Source organism: Nasonia vitripennis, chromosome 4 (assembly GCF_009193385.2).
Source record: "Nasonia vitripennis strain AsymCx chromosome 4, Nvit_psr_1.1, whole genome shotgun sequence".
In the NCBI taxonomy this organism is placed as follows: domain Eukaryota; kingdom Metazoa; phylum Arthropoda; class Insecta; order Hymenoptera; family Pteromalidae; genus Nasonia; species Nasonia vitripennis.
The window spans coordinates 5,142,527-5,161,985 of record NC_045760.1 but is presented as its reverse complement, the minus strand read 5'-3'; the positions used below and the strand labels follow the sequence as shown (position 1 = coordinate 5,161,985).

At 41.0% G+C, this 19,459-nt stretch overlaps 4 protein-coding genes across 25 annotated transcripts; 1 reads left to right on the top strand and 3 right to left on the bottom strand.

Annotated features, from left to right (window-relative positions):
* Positions 1-8: 8 nt before the first annotated feature.
* LOC100115231 (post-GPI attachment to proteins factor 6) lies at positions 9-6,371 on the bottom strand. Of its 13 annotated transcripts, none has more exons than XM_031929315.1 (8): positions 6,173-6,359; positions 5,979-6,085; positions 3,619-3,841; positions 3,072-3,349; positions 2,313-2,969; positions 1,631-2,235; positions 1,282-1,540; positions 66-1,215 (listed from the first exon to the last, which is right to left on the bottom strand). In XM_031929315.1, the coding sequence occupies exons 3-8, from the start codon at positions 3,789-3,791 to the stop codon at positions 1,022-1,024; spliced, it is 2,166 nt and encodes a 721-aa protein (XP_031785175.1). In that variant the 5' UTR covers positions 3,792-3,841; positions 5,979-6,085; positions 6,173-6,359; the 3' UTR covers positions 66-1,021. The 13 variants fall into 13 exon arrangements, with proteins under 13 accessions (XP_031785174.1, XP_031785175.1, XP_031785173.1 ...); XM_031929313.1 differs by having other exon boundaries at positions 3,619-3,852; positions 6,173-6,358; XM_031929310.1 differs by lacking the exons at positions 5,979-6,085; positions 6,173-6,359 and adding exons at positions 5,073-5,179; positions 5,275-5,937 and having other exon boundaries at positions 3,619-3,852.
* Positions 6,372-6,522: 151 nt separating this feature from the next.
* LOC100115271 (protein O-mannosyl-transferase 2) lies at positions 6,523-10,459 on the bottom strand. Its single transcript, XM_001599991.6, has 15 exons — positions 10,136-10,459; positions 9,792-9,937; positions 9,629-9,712; positions 9,480-9,564; positions 9,299-9,403; positions 9,115-9,223; positions 8,770-9,038; positions 8,580-8,686; positions 8,307-8,499; positions 8,024-8,227; positions 7,793-7,944; positions 7,636-7,724; positions 7,412-7,560; positions 6,922-7,331; positions 6,523-6,843 (listed from the first exon to the last, which is right to left on the bottom strand). Exons 2-15 carry the CDS (start codon positions 9,920-9,922, stop codon positions 6,738-6,740), a joined length of 2,193 nt encoding a protein of 730 aa, XP_001600041.2. The 5' UTR covers positions 9,923-9,937; positions 10,136-10,459; the 3' UTR covers positions 6,523-6,737.
* A 127-nt stretch (positions 10,460-10,586) lies between these two features.
* LOC100115305 (probable ATP-dependent RNA helicase spindle-E) lies at positions 10,587-16,714 on the top strand. Of its 2 annotated transcripts, none has more exons than XM_008212972.2 (10): positions 10,587-10,939; positions 11,488-11,689; positions 11,758-12,064; positions 12,145-12,602; positions 12,675-13,047; positions 13,122-13,288; positions 13,366-14,439; positions 14,515-15,801; positions 15,900-16,237; positions 16,317-16,714. In XM_008212972.2, the coding sequence occupies exons 2-10, from the start codon at positions 11,495-11,497 to the stop codon at positions 16,465-16,467; spliced, it is 4,350 nt and encodes a 1,449-aa protein (XP_008211194.1). In that variant the 5' UTR covers positions 10,587-10,939; positions 11,488-11,494; the 3' UTR covers positions 16,468-16,714. The 2 variants fall into 2 exon arrangements, with proteins under 2 accessions (XP_008211194.1, XP_032455581.1); XM_032599690.1 differs by lacking the exon at positions 10,587-10,939 and adding an exon at positions 11,182-11,366 and having other exon boundaries at positions 16,317-16,712.
* On the bottom strand, positions 16,640-19,454 carry LOC100679602 (extensin). 9 transcript variants are annotated; one of them, XM_032599695.1, is made up of 10 exons: positions 19,322-19,454; positions 19,111-19,182; positions 18,754-18,976; positions 18,481-18,694; positions 18,269-18,410; positions 18,064-18,187; positions 17,852-17,905; positions 17,546-17,707; positions 17,380-17,468; positions 16,640-17,023 (listed from the first exon to the last, which is right to left on the bottom strand). In XM_032599695.1, the coding sequence occupies exons 3-10, from the start codon at positions 18,851-18,853 to the stop codon at positions 16,853-16,855; spliced, it is 1,056 nt and encodes a 351-aa protein (XP_032455586.1). In that variant the 5' UTR covers positions 18,854-18,976; positions 19,111-19,182; positions 19,322-19,454; the 3' UTR covers positions 16,640-16,852. The 9 variants fall into 9 exon arrangements, with proteins under 9 accessions (XP_032455586.1, XP_032455587.1, XP_032455589.1 ...); XM_032599696.1 differs by having other exon boundaries at positions 19,353-19,454; XM_032599698.1 differs by having other exon boundaries at positions 18,064-18,184; positions 19,353-19,437.
* Positions 19,455-19,459: the final 5 nt, after the last annotated feature.

Genomic DNA, 19,459 nt, shown 5'->3' with positions numbered 1-19,459 from the left:
CGCTAAACTTGCAAATTTATCGATGTTTTTATGTATCTCAGAATAAAAGTAAAGTACACTTCTTATTCGTGTGAAAAATTTGTGTAATATAATTTAGATCAATAAATATTTACATATAATCATATCGTACATAATATTATGTGGTTATTGCAACCTCTATATGGTTTCGCTACAATTTATTAATGTTACATTTTTCACTTTGTAGTCTGTCATATTTTTTTTTAGATTCGTTAATAGTTAGTACAAATATAAACTCTCATAGCCGTCTCTATCTTACTTTAATACGCTTTACAAGCGGAATACTTTTCTAGTAAATGCACTTCTTTTCAAATTTCATTATTGTCAGCTAGAAAAATAGAGCTCATATGCTGACAATCCGAGTTTCAAGGGAACAAAAAAAAAATGGGCTCCACTAACAATTGTACCTACTGTATCTATTTATGAAGTTAAACATCTCAGAAAAATACGTTATCGTGCGAACCGTTAGATGATAATAAGTGGCGCAAAGGCACTTTTCCATTTCTCCGGATATAGTGGCGTGCGCCAATGCTTAAACTGCCTTGCCATCGTCTCATTTCCCTATCTACGTCTATTTTTAAAGAGTATTCTTTAGTTCATCGCTATTGCACGAATATAGTTTTTAAAGTCTCTGAACAAACAGAACGAACAAAAGGCTTCAATCCAGAATTGACATTATATAGCTTTGTCAACGTGTAGAACAACGTCGTGACACACACACACGCACACCCAGAAGAGCGTTTGCGAAAAATTCGTTGCTACTTACAGTAATAGTAATTACAACATACGAAAACCAGTTCGTGCGAATGCAATAAGAGTCAGGAACCTCGTCTAATACACATGTAAAAACCTCGTCGTCGAGAATAACAGATCTATTGTATAGCTCTCTCTCTCTCTCTCTCTCTCTCGCGCGCGCGCGCTATCGATCGATCGATACATAACAACGCATGTGTGTATATATAACAATAATTATTCATATAGACCTAAAATACGGAAACAGTCATCACTGCATGTACTCGCGTTTGGGCAGCAGCAGTACAACACCCGCGGCGACGCAGACGTGCCAGAGGCTGTGAACGATGTAGTAGTTGCTGCGCGTCTGCAGGAAAGCGTAGCAAACCAGTCCGACGAACACGACGATCAGGCCGATCGGCAGGTAGATCAGCCTGTAGACCCTCGCGGGGTACTGCAGCGTGCCTGTAACGAGAGATTTGTTCGGTACAATAAAAGCGCCGCTGTGGCAGTCGGACGTATGGGACTGACCTTTCTGTCGGCACTTGATGGCCCAGTAGACGACGACGAGGCTGACTCCCGAGATGGCCGGCAGCAGGAAGACCCAGAGGGCCGTGCGGTCCATCTCCGCGCCAACGGCGAGCACGACGACGCCGAGCATCTGGCAGAAGGAGGTCGCTCGGGGGCCCATCGACGCCATCGCCACGAGCGTCACCCAGATGGACAGCAGGGCGTTGTAGAAGTCGCAGAACTGCAGCACGCTCAGCTTCATCAGGCAGAAGCTGTGAGCCTGCGCGGGAGGAAAGCAGCAGCAGATATACGATTAGAGAACCCAGTTGCATCGGCATGATGACTCACTCATGCGTCAACATTAACGAACCTCCTCTCCAGCCTCGCAGGCGTGATAGAACGTCGAGAAGATCATGACGGCCGCGTAGACGATGGACTCGGTGTAGTAGAACCTCCCGATGGCCACGTAGATCGCTCCGACGAACGCCAGGTTGCTCAGGGTCAGCATGAGCAACCTGGCGAGCACGTCGCTCTTGCTGAGCACGAAGGCGTCGTCGATGCAGTCGAAGCCCCTGTAGCCCCCGGTGCAGTGGCACGCGGAGAAGACGAAGCCACCGCTCATGTAGTGGACGCATCGGCCGTGAGCGTTGCAGCCGCCCTCGATGCAGGGCGAGGAGGCGACGCTGCTCTCGACCCGAGCATCGCATTCGTGGGCGCAGTCGCAGCCCTCGCAGTTGGTCGCGTTGCGGGCGCACTCCTCGAAGCACTCGCAGGGCCGACGATCGTCCTCGGAGTCGGCCGGAGGATCGTCCAGGCAGTAGGCGCGCAGAGTCAGGTGCCAGATTCCTGGCTCGGGGTAAGGCACGTGCACGAAGGCTGGACTGCTGCGGTTCGCCACGAAGATGTCCGCCGGTCTGCTGCTCCCGCCCGAGTCGCGGACGCAGTTGCCCGTCGATGTTATCGGCGAGTGGTAACCTGGCGAGGGTTTTATCCTTTATTCCGCGTATGTTTAGAGTTAAATAAGTCGAGACCTGTTCGCAAGTACAATATACCTAAAGAGACGCAGCCCACGACGACGACCTTGTCCTCCCTCTCCTTCTCGTGCTTGTCCTGCTTGTCCTGCTTGTCCTCCTTATCGGCGAGCCTCAGTCCGAGCGACAAGGTGCCGCCGGTATCGTAGACGCCTCCGACCTTGAACCTGAGCACACTCAAGCTTCCCGTGGTGAGATTCATCGGGGCGGGTTTGCTGCTGTTCCCCACCAGATGCTCGTAGTCGAACAAGAAGAAATCCGGCAGAGTCTTCCTGGTCAGTCGCACCTCGGTCAGTACGTCCTCGTCTTCCCGGTCGTTCTCCAAGCCGACGCTCACTCGACTCGCGTTCCCGGACTCGAGTCTCAGGGTGACGTAGTGGGTCGCGTCGTTGTCGTAGGGCCGGAACTCGATGCTCTCCTCACTGGAGTTGATGACCCGGCCGAGGATGTGCTCCGCCGTGGTGACGTGCAGAGAGACGAGGCACTCCTCGCCGCAGCTCGACTGGACGTTCAGGGTCGACTCGGCCGTGTTCTTGGGGACGCGGAACTGCATGACTGCCGAGTCGGACTGCTGAGTCAGCTCGGCGGTGTAGCTCGAGTCGCCGTAGCCGAAGACAGTGTCGGCCAACTCGATCGACATCTCCGCGTCCAGGAGGGTCTCGCAGCTGGCGCCCAGACCTGCATCACCGGGGATAACGGGTAAGGCTCGCGTTGATGGGAAAATTGAGACCGCTCACGTTCGCTTATATATCACAGTATTCGATATATAAGTTTTATTACCCTGCTGCTTGATCTTCCCGGTGTCCGGGTTGGTCCAGGACCTGTAGGCGATGACGTACCAGTCACCTGGTGGCGGGGCCACGATGTTCACCACGTGCTCGTCGCCGTTGCTCAGCGAGTCTATGGTGTAGTGCCGCCTACGGTTCTCCAGCAGTTTGGCCTCGATCCGCGAGCCATCCGGCCGGACGAGCGGCAGACTTCCCGACTTGACGTTTATCGTCACGTTACGCGGCGAGCACTCGCCTATGCCGCCCGTTTTCTCCTCTTTCACCGTGAACCTGAGACAAATGTTCATCGATCCTGATCATATGCGGAAATTCACGCATCGATAAAGGACGTTAGCAGGTAGGTGCTGATAGGCTCGATTAGACGGAAGCGCGCCAAGTCGAACCTTGTTATATAACAGAGCCGCAACTTCGAAAGCGGACCGCGCGCGAAAATCGTTAAGTGGACAAGTTTAGCGCTAATGCAGAACTAGTACATCTCCCAATACGCGAACGCTTGTAAATGTACAGTCAATATAAATAATGTTGTATAAAATACTCACTTGAAGCCGACCGAGACGGCGTTTTCCCGCACGTCGAAGTGAACAACGGAGACATGCCGGTAGGCGAGAAAATCGACGAGGGTATTGCCAGGTTGCTGGGCGAGCTTTTCCGGCCAGGTGGCCCTTCCAGGAGACACGAGGCCCAGTATGGCCAGTAGCAGGAGTTGCCTCATCGCCACGATGACCGCCGCATAACAGGCTTCGCCACGAGTACTCTGCACTGCTGTGATGGTGCTGTTGGTGGGTTAATTGCGCCTGATTTTTATGTTCCGCGATGGGGACTGTGATGGATGGGCTCTTTGTATCGAGGGATCGACCGAGCTGTATAACGCTTCTTTTGATGGATGAAAAAAAAAAGAGAGCGTATTGTCGAGGCGTTTATTATTATTATTATTATTTTTTGTTAATATGCAGTAAAAGAGACGGCCTTCGATCGTTTTACTCGGCGGGCACGACTCTATACGACCGCGAGAGTTGACAGCGTATAGTGGAAAATCGTGAACGTTTATACTTGTCCGTTAGAGAATACGCTCGTTTCTGAAATACACGAGGCTTATCGATCGATGGATTTTTATCGCGTTTCTGTTATCGCGCGTTATACTTGGTATTTTTCACTACTTTTAATATCTGACGCTCATTTGATTAGTACAGATAAGCTGTATGGAACAACATTTCCCAAAGCTGTCCCTCGAACTGCCAGATATAAGCCTTAGAGCATCGGCCTTTCTTATCAATGCCACTATCGATACACATCCTTCTCTCGAGATTAATCTATCCATGCATATGCAACTAAAAATAGGAAGCAGCAGTCTAACGCGTACATTTCGTCCTTGACACCGATGAATCCGTTGTCCGCTGCACAATAATCGGCCGAGCGCGAGATTCGTGAATAATTTCGCATCGGGTCGAATCGGAATAATTTCCAGCAGGTTTTCCTCTCTGCTGCTGCTTCGTAATTACTTAATGGCCAGAAGTATTTTTGTTGCCGCTCGAGCGAGGTGTGAGGTGCATAAGTAAAGCGGCCTACCGTGTCCGGGTTAAAGAGCGACAAGCCGTCCGCGCTCGATGTGTGAAATCGATCGTCTATCTTCGGCGAATATAAGTAAGCTGTGCGCGTAAAAGCTGCCCGCGATAAAAGAAATTTCGTTCGGAATATTGTGTTCAAGGTCTTTTTTATACACAGGCACGCGGGAGTTCGGCTATTGTATTAAGTGTAATCGATGTGGAGTAAAAATTGAATAAACCGCTCGAGCACGTTTCGAAAAGCAAAAGTATAAATAAGCTCGGCGACCCTTCAATTCACGCAGCCGCGAGTATACAATCATGCAATCAAGCGATAAAATTCGCTCCGAGCGTTTAAAGTTCAGACTGTATATTCGTACAAGCGGAGCTAAAACACTACGATCATCTCGACACAGATGGCCAAAACATGTCAACAAAGCAAAGCTCCCAACCTCAACGTCGCAAGCTCTCCCCGAAACCCATCAAAGCTCTCCAGCTGCGTCATCCCGGCTGTAATCCCAGCAGTACTCCTGACAAAGCTCGATCCATATCGCGAGCACTGAGACGAGAACGAGTAAAAAAAGGAGCGCGAAGCAGAGACAACGCCGCCGCATTATCTATCGCACACTATACATATACAACACAGATACGCACCACGTGGATGAAAGCTGCTGCTGCGTCGATGCTGGCCACTGCTGCAGTCAGCTGCTCGCGCACGCTACCTCGCTACTCTATACTATCCCTCCGAGTCCCAGCAGTCTGGGCGCGAAAGCTCCGCTATATATGCGTTCTACTATCGATCGGCCACTAAAGCACTCGATGATAGAAGCGCGTGTGTCAAGCTTATCCGTGAGGATGTCGTTGGCAGTGCGAGCACAGCGGAGGTTACGCTGGGATTCGCTCGCACGCTCATCTCTACGGAAGAGCGCTTATCTACTGCTGCGACGGAGGGATAACTGCTCCACTTATCTTTCTCTCTCTCTCTCTCTCTCTCTCTCTCTCTCTCTCTCTCTCTTTCGTTGGCCGCCGGTCCCCCCTTTTTCGCGCTCAGGGGATTTCCTACTCGCGCGAAACTACCGCGATATCGTGTGGGTGCAGAGACGCTCGCAAGCTGCGGGAGCTTGGCTCTGATGTGCGGTGTGCTGAGCTGAGGGAGGGGAGTGATGCAGGTTTAGTCTGATGGTTTTGGGATTTTTTTTTTTTCATTCGTACCGCGTACGGTTTTTTAGAAGCGATTTGAAGAATTGGAGTAGAATTGATGATATTTTGGTGAAATTGTGTGATCGATATGTCAGAGACAGAATGGAGTATCCTATTCTAAAAAATACTTGTATGATAATCGTTCTATTCTTCCTTACGTGCCGAAACGAAGCAGTTTTGGACTACTGGCCCTTTCGTCACCGGCTAAACTCTCCGAGTCTATGATGGGTGAAAATAGATGGCGTATAGGCACTTTTCGATTTCCCTGATAACAATATGTGCGCCGAGTTTACAGATACAGTGGTGTGCCATGATATGGTTAAAATGCTATAAAATTCACTTTTTTCGTTACCTTCGTTGGAACGAGGAAAAATATGTGTTACTCCTATGCCACCTCAAATTAGACTAAAAGCCAGCTTAGTTCTTTTGTCGGAAACTCGATAACAATTAATTATTGACGCGCGACTTGTGTACAGTCTTCCGCATTGCGGAAAGCTCTATTCCGAATCCAGCGATGTATGTACATGTATACGCACTAGGCTTATTGGCTTTTCACGAACCAGGGAAATTCCCGTCGCCCAAGAACGGCTCCGAATAGATTTCTCGTAAAGAGATAAGCTTTTATGAGCTTTTATCATTTCAAAAACAGTCTGATCGCCGCGTTTTCAAGGAAACCAGGATTGCAATGAAAAGTCAGCGAAATATGTATCAAAATATGTACACTAATTAAAAATATGAGTATTACAAAAGTCGAACCTTACATTCGAATGCGCGTATTTTATAAAAATATTTGCATGTAACTATAAATAGCAGCGTGAAAAATATTTTTTTCTCCGTAATAAATATACCTATTTAAGTAGTTTGCGCCTGGCAGTAAAAATTGCACAGATTGTCATCTTAGTCTTTTTTAAGAACTTTCAAAATTCCCACGATTCCATCCAGCGCAGCGAGTGTAGCGTGCTGTTCGGATCGTTACCGGACGGTCCTTCCATTCCATACGTCAACGGGGAAAATAGATAAAAGCTGTAATTTCAAAAGTTATTTCAGTCATTCGATTCAAATAATATATATTTACAAGCAATGATCTACGAGTGTATTTACCTATAAACAACGGCAGAGATCGCACTGCCGAGTAAAACGTGATAAACGGTTTTTCCAACTCTCTCGGGCAACAGTAGAGCCAAGCTCTCGAGAATGTAATCGAACGTTATTCCAGTGAGCATTGAGCTATAGAGCAAAGCGGGGAAGTAGTGGTGGAAGTATAAGACTCGCGTCATAGCCCAAAACGGCGCATAATGTAGCAGCCATCCGACAAATAGCCAGCTTCCGGCATTCATGACGGTTTTCCTCTCTTGAATCAACGCTTCATCTTCCTCGCAACCTCGTTGTTCACGCACCGCCGCGTTGATGTAAGCGATCACGAAAATAACGAGGAAGGCTATGTTGCTCCACCAAATTATTGGGTTGCCCAGCAGGTATATCCTATGATTGCTTCCAGAGAAGAATTGTCCCTTAAAGGAAAAATAAATTGTATTATAATTGTTTTATTTGAATTAAATAAAACCAAGTATTAGATAATCAGTGCAATTACCCTGTAATTTATTGGCCATTGCCAAGGCTTTGAGAACACTTCGCCTTCCTTGACTTTCAATTCGGAATTACCTTGTAACATGACCGCGTGAGATTCAAAGAATCTCTTCAAAAAGCCGGGATCGTAGACTTGAAAACTTACGTTTGGAACTGTGAAACAAAGCGAAAATTATCGAATATTTTGAAAACAACATTTATCTCTAATTTTAAATTTGAAAATCTTACGTTTTGGATAATTGTTGTCTTCAATGTTCCAGAAAGCATTCTTGTCCCTCATATTAGGATTGCAAGAAACTTCTTGTTGATTGTAACTCCTAAAAGATTATACTTTTTAATTTTTAGATTCAATGATTTTAGTTATTTTCACAAGAAAAATACTAACCACTTAGGTAGCGTTTTACCACTGCACGTAAGAACACAGTGGTGTAAATAATGGACGAATTTTAATTTGCTTGTCACGGTTTCAATGACCTCTCCTTCCTTGCCATTCTGTATCAGTACTTTCCAAACGTCATTTGCATCACCTGTTCCATTCTGTGAACGATTTATATGCATATATATCACGGATTACAAGAAGGTGAGCAATGTTCAATATTTGCTTCATTTTTATTACCTCTCCATAACCAGTGACTTGATAGTGTTTCTTAGATAATGGTGCCATCTCTTTATGAGAATGCAAATTTCGTTTAGTGATGATATGCTCTAAACGGATAAGATCTCCGTGTTTAACAAGTTCGGGCTCAGATGGAATAACCTCTGTATCATATTTTTTTACAAGCCATAAATTGTTATCGTCTTTATGAGAATATGTCGTTATCTATAAATCAAGTGAAGAATAAAAATTTCAGTACATAGTGTCAAAGTTGAATTAAGTTTACACGATTCAAATACGACACCTGCTGTTGTCGTGCTCCAACACCTTCTGGATAAAGATGCCAATGTGAATGCAAATATCCACCTCCAGTGCGATGATTCTTCAAAGTAATTTTTGCACCATAAGCTAACTGTCGTGGCATTGTTGCATTATGTAGAGAATTGCCTTCTAGTAAAGATTGAAACTCCGAACTATAAAATCCATCTCCACTCCCACTTTATAAAATATAAAGACCAGATTCAGCAAATTAAATAAAAATCAATCATAACGCGAAAGCAATTGATAAATAAATCACCTCTTTTTTAAAACTTGGAAATGTATGTAGAAAAATAGCATGTATAAGATAACAGGTAGAACTATGAGACAAATTGCTCTGGCTATTAAATGTTTTCCAACAGCGATCTGAAAAAATTGATCTCATTACTATTAATTTTTATGCAAAAGAGGATAGTAACTTCATCTCAACGTGAATTCAGGAAACTTACAACAGACTGATTTAGATTCCCCAGCTCTCTCCACAGTTCATAAATTGTGTAAAATCCAACTAACGAAACTACAAATAATCCAACAAATTTTACACTCATTGTACAGGCAAGAAAAACTCCAGTAAATGTTAACCAACTCCACCACTTTAATGAAAATGATTCGTCATGCAAAGACCCTACACGAGTCATTCCGTATGTAGCACTCATCATAAAGCAAAGTAGTATGGGATCCAAAAGAATGTATTGATTTAATGTAATCAATCCAACATCTAAATAAAAAATATATTCAGTTAAAAAAAAACATTACAGTAAAGAAATTTTGCTGGTTTGTTAAAATTTACATACCAAATAAGACCAAACCAGCAGAAAAGCTAGCAGCCCTTACTGACTTTGTTAGTTCCCACACAATGAGAAATGATAATGGTACAATTGTAGCACCCAAGAATGTACAGAACTAAAAAGAATATCCTTAATTAATTAATTTTACTTTATATTGTGATATCATATGTAAATGGGAATAAATACTTACAATTCTCATGCCAATATAATTTGTGTTTTCATATTTATCACCAGGCTTTTCAAATGGAAATGTTCCATCATACCCTGTCAAGTACCCGGATAATCCAATCAGCATCTGTAAAGCAATGTACGCATTTCATATCATATTTTCTTCAGAGATAAAATAAGCTGATACTTAAAATAATCTTTACCTTTCCTAAGGGAGGATGAACATCAAAAAAGAAAGTCCTGTTGAGGTACCAGCTTCCCATTTTGCCAAAGTGGGTTTCATCCCAACTGTAAACAACAAAATGCATTTATAAAATCTGTAAATCCTTTAGCAATAAATAAGAAAACTTACCACACATGAGCTGGCTCTGTGACTTTGTAAAACCTGGTAGCAAAGGTGAGTACAACGATTGCTCCAAAAGCTAGCCACCAATTCCTAAACGAATAGAATGGCTTATTATAAAAACTTGATCCAAATGATTATGAGAAAATCTTGAGAAGTATATTAAACTCACCAGTCTCCATCTCCTTCATCCTTTCTCCTCTTCGTTTTATTGCTCGGAGCCACCACTGTCTTCTTGGCAGCTTTACCCTCAGCAACAACGTTGCTACCACTGTCACTCTTAGCCATCTTCGCTGCACCCATTGATAGGATTTGTTTCTAAAAAAAGATCCTCCATTATATCAACTGACAACTAATTCAATTATAAATCTCGCTGCTAAAAATGCCAAGGAGGAAGTGAACGAAACCGCGGTGATTGACGAACACGGAAGGATGCTCTTCGGCGTTTGAGTACGATTAACGCGAACGATATGCAATAACAGTAAAATTTATCTTAAACAAATAAAGCGCGCTTACTTTTATCTGGGTATCACATTGCGCTGCATCAGCAGACAGACGGGTCCAGCGCGGCAGACACGTCTCCTGGTTGACTGTCTCTGAGGTGGAGGGGAAGGCGGCAACAGGCCTAACTGTACATTCGAAAATCTCACGCTTACAGAGTTCAGGAATTCCATGACCCCGTGGCAAAACATAGTAACGGACAGTATATCAGTAATGCCTGATGCGGATATACTGCTATTTCTACATGTTGGTTGGATTTTTTGCCGCTAAAGGGCTGCTGATTCCACTATTTTCACGCGCATGCACTTTTTGTGTACAAATATCTTATCTATATAGTCCGTAACTGCTCTATATATAGGTACATATATATGTATATGTATACATATATATATATATATATATGTATATATCGCTCTCTTAGCTTTCCTGGCCAACCGCTCGCGCTCGCGGCGCTGCGCGATCACTTTTTCTGATGAACAAAAAGGCATTTCTCCCGTTCTCTGTTGCCGTTCTTGCCGGCAGCAAGTTTAAAACGCAAGTGGCAGCCGAGGGCATCGAACGTTCATTTTTATTGAATTTACTTATACGAGTGTAAAAAATTATTATTGGTTGGATCAATCGTTTTTTAAGCTCTACAAGTATGTGACGAGTTGAAGAATTCACGGTTTCGCCGAGCACTTTGAAAATATATAAAAACGCTGCATGCTTCTTCTTCAATTCTTCGAAAATCAAGATTCTGAGTGACCTTGCGGCGTGTTTACGTTTCTGACGGGTTTTTGTTAGCTATGGAAATATAGTTAAAGTTAATTGAAAAATAAGGCAAGTAATGATTTACAATATCGCGTTTGGATTTTGAGGTATTGAGACTCGTGGCTATACAAGTCTAACGTTTTTTATGAACATTTATCGCGTTGCGATTCGTCATCGTGTAAGTATCGTAATTATTGTATATTGCATCCGAATCTTATAGATGTGGAAATAACGTACGTACGTTTTTCTAAACGTTTATACTTAACAGGTTGAAATTCGCGTAAGAAAATCACCGGTAACGATTCCTTTGTTCTTTCGCTTCATGGTTTTGCGTCACGTGGTTGTCGCTGCATTGTTGTATTTTGATACTTACCTGCTGCAGAAATATGAGTATCTGCATTTCTTAGAAATTAATTCTTGTAAAAAGCGTTTATAAATACATCTTAATATTTGAACATTGAGTAAAAAAAGAATGAATTGTAGGTTAAATATAAATGTAAATAAAATTCCATAAGCTGTAATGATAATAAATATATTTAATAAAAATTGAATACCTATAGATCTTATTTAAAGAAATAATAATGTTAGTTAATTTTTATTGCTATTTTATATTTCAGAGCAAACATGGATCTATTAGACTTATTTCAATCGAAGAAGCCCGTTGAAAGGGTGAATGTTTCTCAACATCGAATTTTCTATGTACCAGACGAGTCTTCAGATGCAAGATCAGAAGCATCATTTCACATGGGACAACTCCTATCAAGGGGAGTTGACTATTCAAAGAAATATATTGATGAAGAGAATGAAAAAGCTCTTCAGGTATGAGAAGAAAGTTTTAAATCAATTGTATTCTATAAGATGTATTATTTATTATTCTGCAATTCCAGACAGCAAGGATATCAAACACACATCAAGATGGAAACAAATTCGATGAAATGTCCGTAGGAACAGTTCCTACTCATATGACTGATGCTGACATTGAAGAAAAAGCAAAGGTTTACAATATGTTTGACTTTGAGTATCGACCAAAAGAGGAACTTCCCATTGTACAGAACAAAAGTGAAATTACGTCGATGATAGAAACACATTCAATAACAATAATTGAAGGTGTAACTGGATGTGGTAAATCAACACAAGTACCTCAGTTCATTCTTGACAGCTGTTACAAAGAGAGGAAACACTGTAACATCATTGGTCTGTTATGAAATTCTCTCTAGCAAATGTGAGTATTTATTTGCCAAATTATTTTCACTCATGAATATTTTTTGTTTTAGTTACTCAACCCAGAAGAATAGCAGCACTGAGCATTGCAGACAGAGTCAGCAAAGAAAGAGGCTGGCATTTGGGAACACTTGTTGGTGTTCAAGTGGGAATGTACAAAAGAATTTCAGAAGACACTAGATTGACCTATTGCACTACTGGTGTTCTTTTAAGAAAACTCATCACAGCTAAAAATATGCTTGAGTACACGCACGTTATTCTTGATGAGGTTCACGAACGTGACCAAGAAATGGACTTTCTTCTATTGATCATTAGGAAGCTACTCAGGACTAATTCTCGACAAGTCAAAGTTATCCTTATGTCTGCTACTTTTGATGTTTCAAAATTTGCAGAATATTTTTCAGTACCCACTGAAACAGGCTTTGTGGCCGCACCTATCGTCACTATTCCGAAAAAGCGAAATTACAAAGTACATACTCATTATCTATGCCAGTTAACAGCACTTGGAACGGTAAGCAAGACCTTTTATTAAATAACTGTCAAAATTCTCAAAAGAATTAATCTAATCTTGTATCGATTGCAGTTGCCAGAAATTTCATTGGTTGAACCAAAAGTCTCAGAAAAAATGATGAAATTTTGCATAAAGCTAATCAATGTCTTTGATGATATTGACAGTAACAGTGAATATGATCCAGAAGATCTTGCTGAGTTTGGTGGAGAAAAACCACGCTATGCCACATTGGTATTTTTGCCAGGCATATGGGAGATCGAAGAGATGCATGACCTCATGATTCAAGATAGCCAGTCATCAAAATGGGATATCGTCATTTTGCACTCCAGCATTACCAGTGAAGAACAAAATAAAATATTTTTAGCTCCACCAAAGGGATGCCGCCGCATTATATTATCGACAAATATTGCTGAGAGCAGTATCACAATTAATAATATCAAATATGGTATGATTTTTAATTTCGATTGTTTGTTACTTTATTTTTCACAAATATTATGGTGGTATAATGTGTCTTTTCAGTAATTGACTTCTGCTTGACAAAGCAGTTAGTGACTGATCCTGGTACCAATTTCCAGTGCTTAGAATTAACTTGGGCAAGTAAAGCTAATTGTGAACAGCGTGCTGGTCGCACTGGACGTGTCATGGATGGTCGAGTCTATCGACTAATACCAAAATCATGTTACCAGGTACACTAATTGAATTTTTTCCTAATTTTGTGTAATAAAAGTACTGTACAATGAATCAAATGATTGGAAAATTACAGCACTTGCCATCTGAAGGAGATCCAGAAATCGTTCGAGCTCCTCTGGAGAATTTAGTTCTTCAAACAAAACTTCTTGATATGGGAGAACCTAAAGCTGTACTCGCTCTAGCTATAGATCCACCGGACTTGACTAATCTAGAGCGCACAGTCTTACTTCTAAAGGAATCAGGTGGTCTGCTTGATAAGCCAAATATGTTCAACCGTTTCGATGGTGAACTGACAGATCTTGGTCGCATCATGGCTGCTTTACCCATGGACACCCACTTGGCCAAACTTATAGCATTAGGTCACGCATTTGGCGTACTGCGCGACACCATTGTAATGGCCGCAGCTATGGCTGTAAAACCAATGTTCAGCAATCCTTTTCAGAAGCGTATGGAAGCTTACTATGCCAAGGTGCACTGGGCCGACGGCTCCACCAGTGACTGCCTCACATTTCTTAATGCATTCAAAGTGTGGCAGCGGAATATTGCGTCAAACTACATAAAAAAAAAACACCACACTGAGCGCACCTGGGCCAAAACTAACTTTTTGCAAGTCAGGGTTCTTCATGAGGTCGACTATTTAGTGCATGAACTAACTATGAGGCTCGAAAGACTGGGTATTAAGGAAACCGAGGGCACGAACAAAGTTGTCACAGACGAGGTGGACCGCAGTTTCGTGCTCAAGATCGTCATTGCTGGAGCTTTTTACCCCAACTATTTTATAAGGAATCAAACTTCTGGAATAAATATAGATGAGACGCAAGGCACCAAAGCACTTGGGGGTCTCGATCCTACACGAACAGTTTTCCTGCAAGGCTGGAACCCCGAACAACCCGGTAAATTGTACGCCAAGCGTATACAGGAGATTTTTAAAGATGTGGTGCCGGCGCACGATCAGACGGTCGTTGAGTTCGATGGATCTCATCGAATCTATCTTATGTTTAACGATGACAAGGCATACCACAAGAAAAAGGAAAAAGTTGCGAAAATTCCTGGAAAAGTGTCGCTGTCCGTTTACAAAGCTTTAAAGTTAAGGAAGCTAAGGACCCAATTTGAGCTTAACGTTATGGATTTGAGATCGGCTAAGCAAGTAAGTCATCTATTTTTATAATTACTTGAGTAAAATTACATGTTTTATTTACTGATAAAATTGTTCGATCTATAGTTAGCGGAAGAGCTCAAGCTGACAACGAATACCAGTGCCATATTTTACAGTAAAGATAACTTCGTAAGGATAAAAGAGTTTTTGCCGACAACGCTTCCACTCCTACCTTCCTTGGCGGACTTTTTGATCCCCATAAAGATAATTCACTCTGAAAATCCAAATAAATTTTGGGCACGAATGAATGAGGACGACACGTGGATGAAATTGAGCATGATAGATACTTTCTTGAACGACTCTAAAAACATAACTCTTCGACCCTTTGAATACAATCCGAAAATTGGATCTCTTGTAGCAGCTAAATGGAACAACAAGATGTACCGTGCCACCATCGAAGGCTACTACAAAATTAAAGGCCAAGATGTTGCGAACGTTTTTTACATCGATTTTGGTAGCAAAGAAAGCGTTCCAGTATCTGATCTAAGAACTATCAAGACTGATCACGATGTTTACAATATCAGAGCTTTGGCTTTTGAATGTACCTTAACGGGCATTGAACCTTCAACAAGACAAGATGCTCGAGGCTTGTGGTCTGAAAAAGCAGGAGAAACATTCGAAGAGTATACAAGTGCACCGTACAAAGTTGTTGGCCAAGTTTATTCTGTTGTCGACGGTGTTGTCTCATTACAATTAATATGTACAAATACTCAGATCCCACAAGAGTCGGTCAACTTAAACGATTTATTAATAAAAGAAGGTTTAGCTGATTCTGTTGAAGAGCATTACTTATCTAACTACAATCACAAGCTCAGAGAGTCAGCAAACGACTATTTAGAAGAACACCGGGAGTATCTCGAATATTTGCAGTATGATAAGACATTTTTGACCAGATCTTATCCAGATCCTCCGCCAGTTACGGATTGCCGATCGCTGGTTTATTTGAAGGGCCCTTTTTCGCCCTTGGAAATTAATTTGTCGAGTCTCGCCACAGTTACGGCTACGAAGAAAGTTAACATAGACAATCTCTCTGTAAATTCAATTTTAGTAGATACTGACCCAGATGACCCGCATGACCGTCTTCTAGTCGCTTCTGTAGTTAGTCAAAATACATCTGGAACTTATTTGACGCTACGCAATACCACGCTAATGCCAAACATTGCTGGTTTGACTGCTCTTATTTGTTTGATCTTTTCACCAAAGATCGAACTTAGAAGAACCTCATCTGGTTCTCGCTACATTGGTGCTTTGTGTGGACTTGGATATAATCCTAGAAATTGCGCAGCTTTGTTGCCTGAGCATGATATGGAAGTATATTTTGATACAGAAATCAGTATTGAAGACATGCAAAATGTAAGTACGAATAATACCTATACATTATTTTAATAATATTATAACACAGTTACATATGTAATTTTTGAATATTCTAAATTTTCAATCCTTTCTTTTAGATCAACAGGCTGCGTCACTGGATGAATATGGGAATTTGTGTGAAAGGTAGCGAACCTGATGAAAACGCCAGTGAAGACGCTATTAAGTGCCAAAGAAAAGTGATCGAATTCTTAAAAAAGTTGACAAACCGACCTGTTAAAGATCAAAAACCAGAGAAGATTTTAAACTTCAGCAGATGGTGTCTATACAATGATGCCTTATTTTTACATCCAACAAAAGCAGTTATAAAAGAAGACAGCGTGTTTCCCTTACATTGCGCACTTCAATTGGAAGAGTGCGACGAAAATTCTGAGAAAATGGCTGTGCATTGTCAAGAGTTACGTTCACTAGCAATTTCGTAAGTGTACATCTAAACATTTGCAAAATTGAAAACCTTTATTACTGTATTTTAATGTAAACGCTTAATTTTTTTTCAGTGATCCAAGGATACCAGAAAATGTCACTCTACACTGTCAATTATGCGATAAAGAAGTTTACAGTCGGGAAGAGCTAAGACTCCATTTGTTCATGAATGAGCACAAAGATAGAGAAAAGAGTTTAGGTATTCAAGTATCGAGGTATTATTAGAATTACTTAGACTTGTTAAAATGTTCCAAAGTTCTTTTTTACATTAAATATTATTAGTATCAAGGTAGACTTCGAAAAAACCAAAGCGTTTATTTTAGTTACTATAACTAATCTAAGTTTTGTTTGAATTCATGCAATCAAAGCGTTGGTGATTATAAAAAAAAGCCTTTGATTGTAAAAAAATCATTCATTTTTCATTCTCCATTGTTAAACTGTGTACAAACGAAATAAAGTCTTTAAAAAGTCATAATACTTAGTTCTATTTTTCTTTTGCCGTAATTGAACTTTACATCGAGCTTATAACGAATGTTACAGCCTTAAAGCTAAAAATTCTATGTTACAGTCGATATATTTATAGCAACCCTCTTACGCCCAAAATATCTTATTACTCGCGTTGCAGATAGCGCGGTTGCGGTTGTGTGTAGAGCAGTCGTCCGGGTACATTGGCACCGGCTACACTGACGTAAGTGCCCGGTGGTGGTGGCGGATACGGCCCTTGTGGTGGTTGAGGAGCTCTGACTGGATAGCCCGTCGTGATACCGCCAGTTTTGGCGCCCTGAAAGTCAAAGCGTTATTGTATTTGCTTATTTGGATTGTAGTTGGATATTATTGAATAACTGGCAGCTTTCCCGTTGGGTGCACAATGTTTCTGCGTAGCTATTTCTATGTATAGATTAAGTTGTTCATTGAAATAGATTTTTATAAAGTTTGTGTTTGACTTTTTTGATCGACACTTTTTTAAATATATGTGTACACGTGCTATTATTATAATTACAAGAACAACCGGTAACAGATCGAGCCAAACATTTGATTATGTTTCTAGAACATTACTTCACTCGATTTTTTCAAAACACGTTATGTTGTTGGCTGCCAATTCAGTGTTATTCATGAAACATAAATTATTATAAATACCTGTGGTGGTTGTTGGATTGGTATTGCTCCTCCATGAACTGCTACATGACTTCCTGGTCGTGGATAGAATTTGTCCTCGGCATAGGGAGCTAAATCAAAGTATTTAGTTGTTAATTTATTCGCGGCATTCGCTGTTGTAATAAGAAATAATGATTAATTTATTTACTTGTCTGGATTGTGGGTAGCGGAGCACGTGTAGCAGTCAGGTAAACAGGTTTTCCTGGCTCAGGTACACGTGGCAGTGGTTGCGACGTGGGTGGCGGTCCAAAATCATATTGAGTCGGAGTTGGTCCATAATAACTGGATCCAGGGAACTGATTTGGAGACTCTGCAATAAGACATCGTAAAAGCAATTAAAGAAACGATAACTTAAAAAAGGCATGTTTATTGTGTGTGAAAGAAAAATCCGTATCAAAGTCGTCAATATATCGCCGTCGACAGTCATAGATGAAATTGAGATATAAGTACTCACTGTTCCAAAGAACGACTCGGGCATCGCCAGACCTCCTAGCAGCATCTTCAGATTCTGTAAAAATACAACCATCAACCTTTAGTTTCTCCTACAATCGATTTGACTATACTCTATTACTAATACCACACTTCATGGCGCCCTTCTGTAGTTTTTTGTTTTTTTTTTATTGACAACACATTTTATGGAGTAGTATAATTGTTTGTAAAACTTACTAGGCGGTGTTGGAATGTAACTTGCAATTGATAGTGGTGGTTTGTATCCATAGCCAGGGTGATACGATGATACTGGAGGAGGTGGTGGTGGTGTTGGGCTGTGTGATCTTTTTAGCGGACCCTGCTACACAATAAAGTTATTAAAATATAAGAATTTTTTCTTTTTCTTTTTTCGTTCTTAATTAATGAACTTCGTCATATTTACACTTGACATCAATGTGTGAGGAGGCGTGGCTGCTGAAACTTTATACAGAGGACTACTTGTAGGAAGTGGCAGATACAAATGTGGATGCACAACGGCACCTGGATCGATGTATCCATTTATCGGCATTGGTTCTGAGCTAATACTAAATAAAAATAAATTTTTATAAATAATTTAGCAATATGCATGGTTTATATATGCTTGAAAGTACATACATAGTTTCTTTGATGAGTCTTCTTCTATTATCATCCTCGTGTAGAACTTTCTTCAGTTGTACAAATAATTGATGCTTTTCATTTTTTAATTGTGTTAATTCGTTCTCTAATGTGTTAATTTGCTCTCGAGTTTCTTCCAGTGTCATCACATTTTGTTTCTGCTGGGTTTCTCTCTCTTTTCTCTGACGCTCTTCTTCGGCATCAGCCTCTTGCTCTGCAATTGTTAGGGGTTCATAAATATCTCAAAGTCCATATCAAAAAATAAATCTTTACCTTGCTTTTTTCTCTGTCTCTCTCTTAAGATGTGGATCTTGAGAGCTTTCCACATTTGCTCATTCCGCTGAGGAGCGGTACCTGGCACTACAGCTGGCATTGTTTTTAGAGAGAATAAACTTATCACTTCAACGAACAGTTAATTCTACTTTTATTAATCCAGTTGATTATCCATTAAAGTCGAAAATATTGCACTTTCCCAACAATAACGGTTTATTAACACCTACAAAATATGAGCGTTGGTGTGAATATTACACTCACAAAATATATTATTTTTCAATATATAATACCGATGTCGCGAATTTTATATAAATAATCGTTTCGGAGCAATGGAATTGATATGAGCTATGATCATACATGGCGTCCATTTATGGTTAGAAAAGCCAACGTCAGAGGATTCTGCTGTAGCTTTACAGGGTTGTCAAATTTCTTCAAAACAAGTCAAAGGTGTATATTTTTGTATTGACATATTTGTCATTTGTTTAGTAAGAGTAGAGTTATACACTAATCAAAGTAATGCATAAGTAAATATTAAATTATTTTTATTAAAAATTTCTGATAAACTAACCAAATATGTAAGTAAACGTTTAATATGATACCTAAAAAAAGAATAGCACGCTCTTGTAAGCTAAAAAATGAACACCAAAGCTTATCAACAAAATTAAGGTTACACCATAGTTATATAGAGAAGCTCTTTGGCAATACT

Bases quoted from the DNA above. Each gene is read 5' to 3' on its own strand.
- LOC100679602 (XM_032599695.1), bottom strand. From the start codon at position 18,853: ATGCCAGCTGTAGTGCCAGGTACCGCTCCTCAGCGGAATGAGCAAATG. The intron at 18,695-18,753 runs GTAAAGATTTAT...TAACAATTGCAG, and splicing joins GAGACAGAGAAAAAAGCAAG to AGCAAGAGGCTGATGCCGAA. The intron at 17,708-17,851 runs GTGAGTACTTAT...GTCTTATTGCAG, and splicing joins CCGAGTCGTTCTTTGGAACA to AGTCTCCAAATCAGTTCCCT.
- LOC100115305 (XM_008212972.2), top strand. From the start codon at position 11,495: ATGGATCTATTAGACTTATTTCAATCGAAGAAGCCCGTTGAAAGGGTG. The intron at 12,603-12,674 runs GTAAGCAAGACC...TATCGATTGCAG, and splicing joins AGTTAACAGCACTTGGAACG to TTGCCAGAAATTTCATTGGT. The intron at 13,048-13,121 runs GTATGATTTTTA...GTGTCTTTTCAG, and splicing joins AATTAATAATATCAAATATG to TAATTGACTTCTGCTTGACA.
- LOC100115231 (XM_031929310.1), bottom strand. From the start codon at position 5,125: ATGACGCAGCTGGAGAGCTTTGATGGGTTTCGGGGAGAGCTTGCGACG. The intron at 3,853-5,072 runs GTTGGGAGCTTT...ACCCACCAACAG, and splicing joins GGAGAGCTTGCGACGTTGAG to CACCATCACAGCAGTGCAGA. The intron at 2,236-2,312 runs GTATATTGTACT...AACCCTCGCCAG, and splicing joins CGTGGGCTGCGTCTCTTTAG to GTTACCACTCGCCGATAACA.
- LOC100115271 (XM_001599991.6), bottom strand. From the start codon at position 9,922: ATGGGTGCAGCGAAGATGGCTAAGAGTGACAGTGGTAGCAACGTTGTT. The intron at 8,687-8,769 runs GTAAGTTTCCTG...CAATTTTTTCAG, and splicing joins GGAATCTAAATCAGTCTGTT to ATCGCTGTTGGAAAACATTT. The intron at 7,332-7,411 runs GTAATTGCACTG...TTTTCCTTTAAG, and splicing joins AATGGCCAATAAATTACAGG to GGACAATTCTTCTCTGGAAG.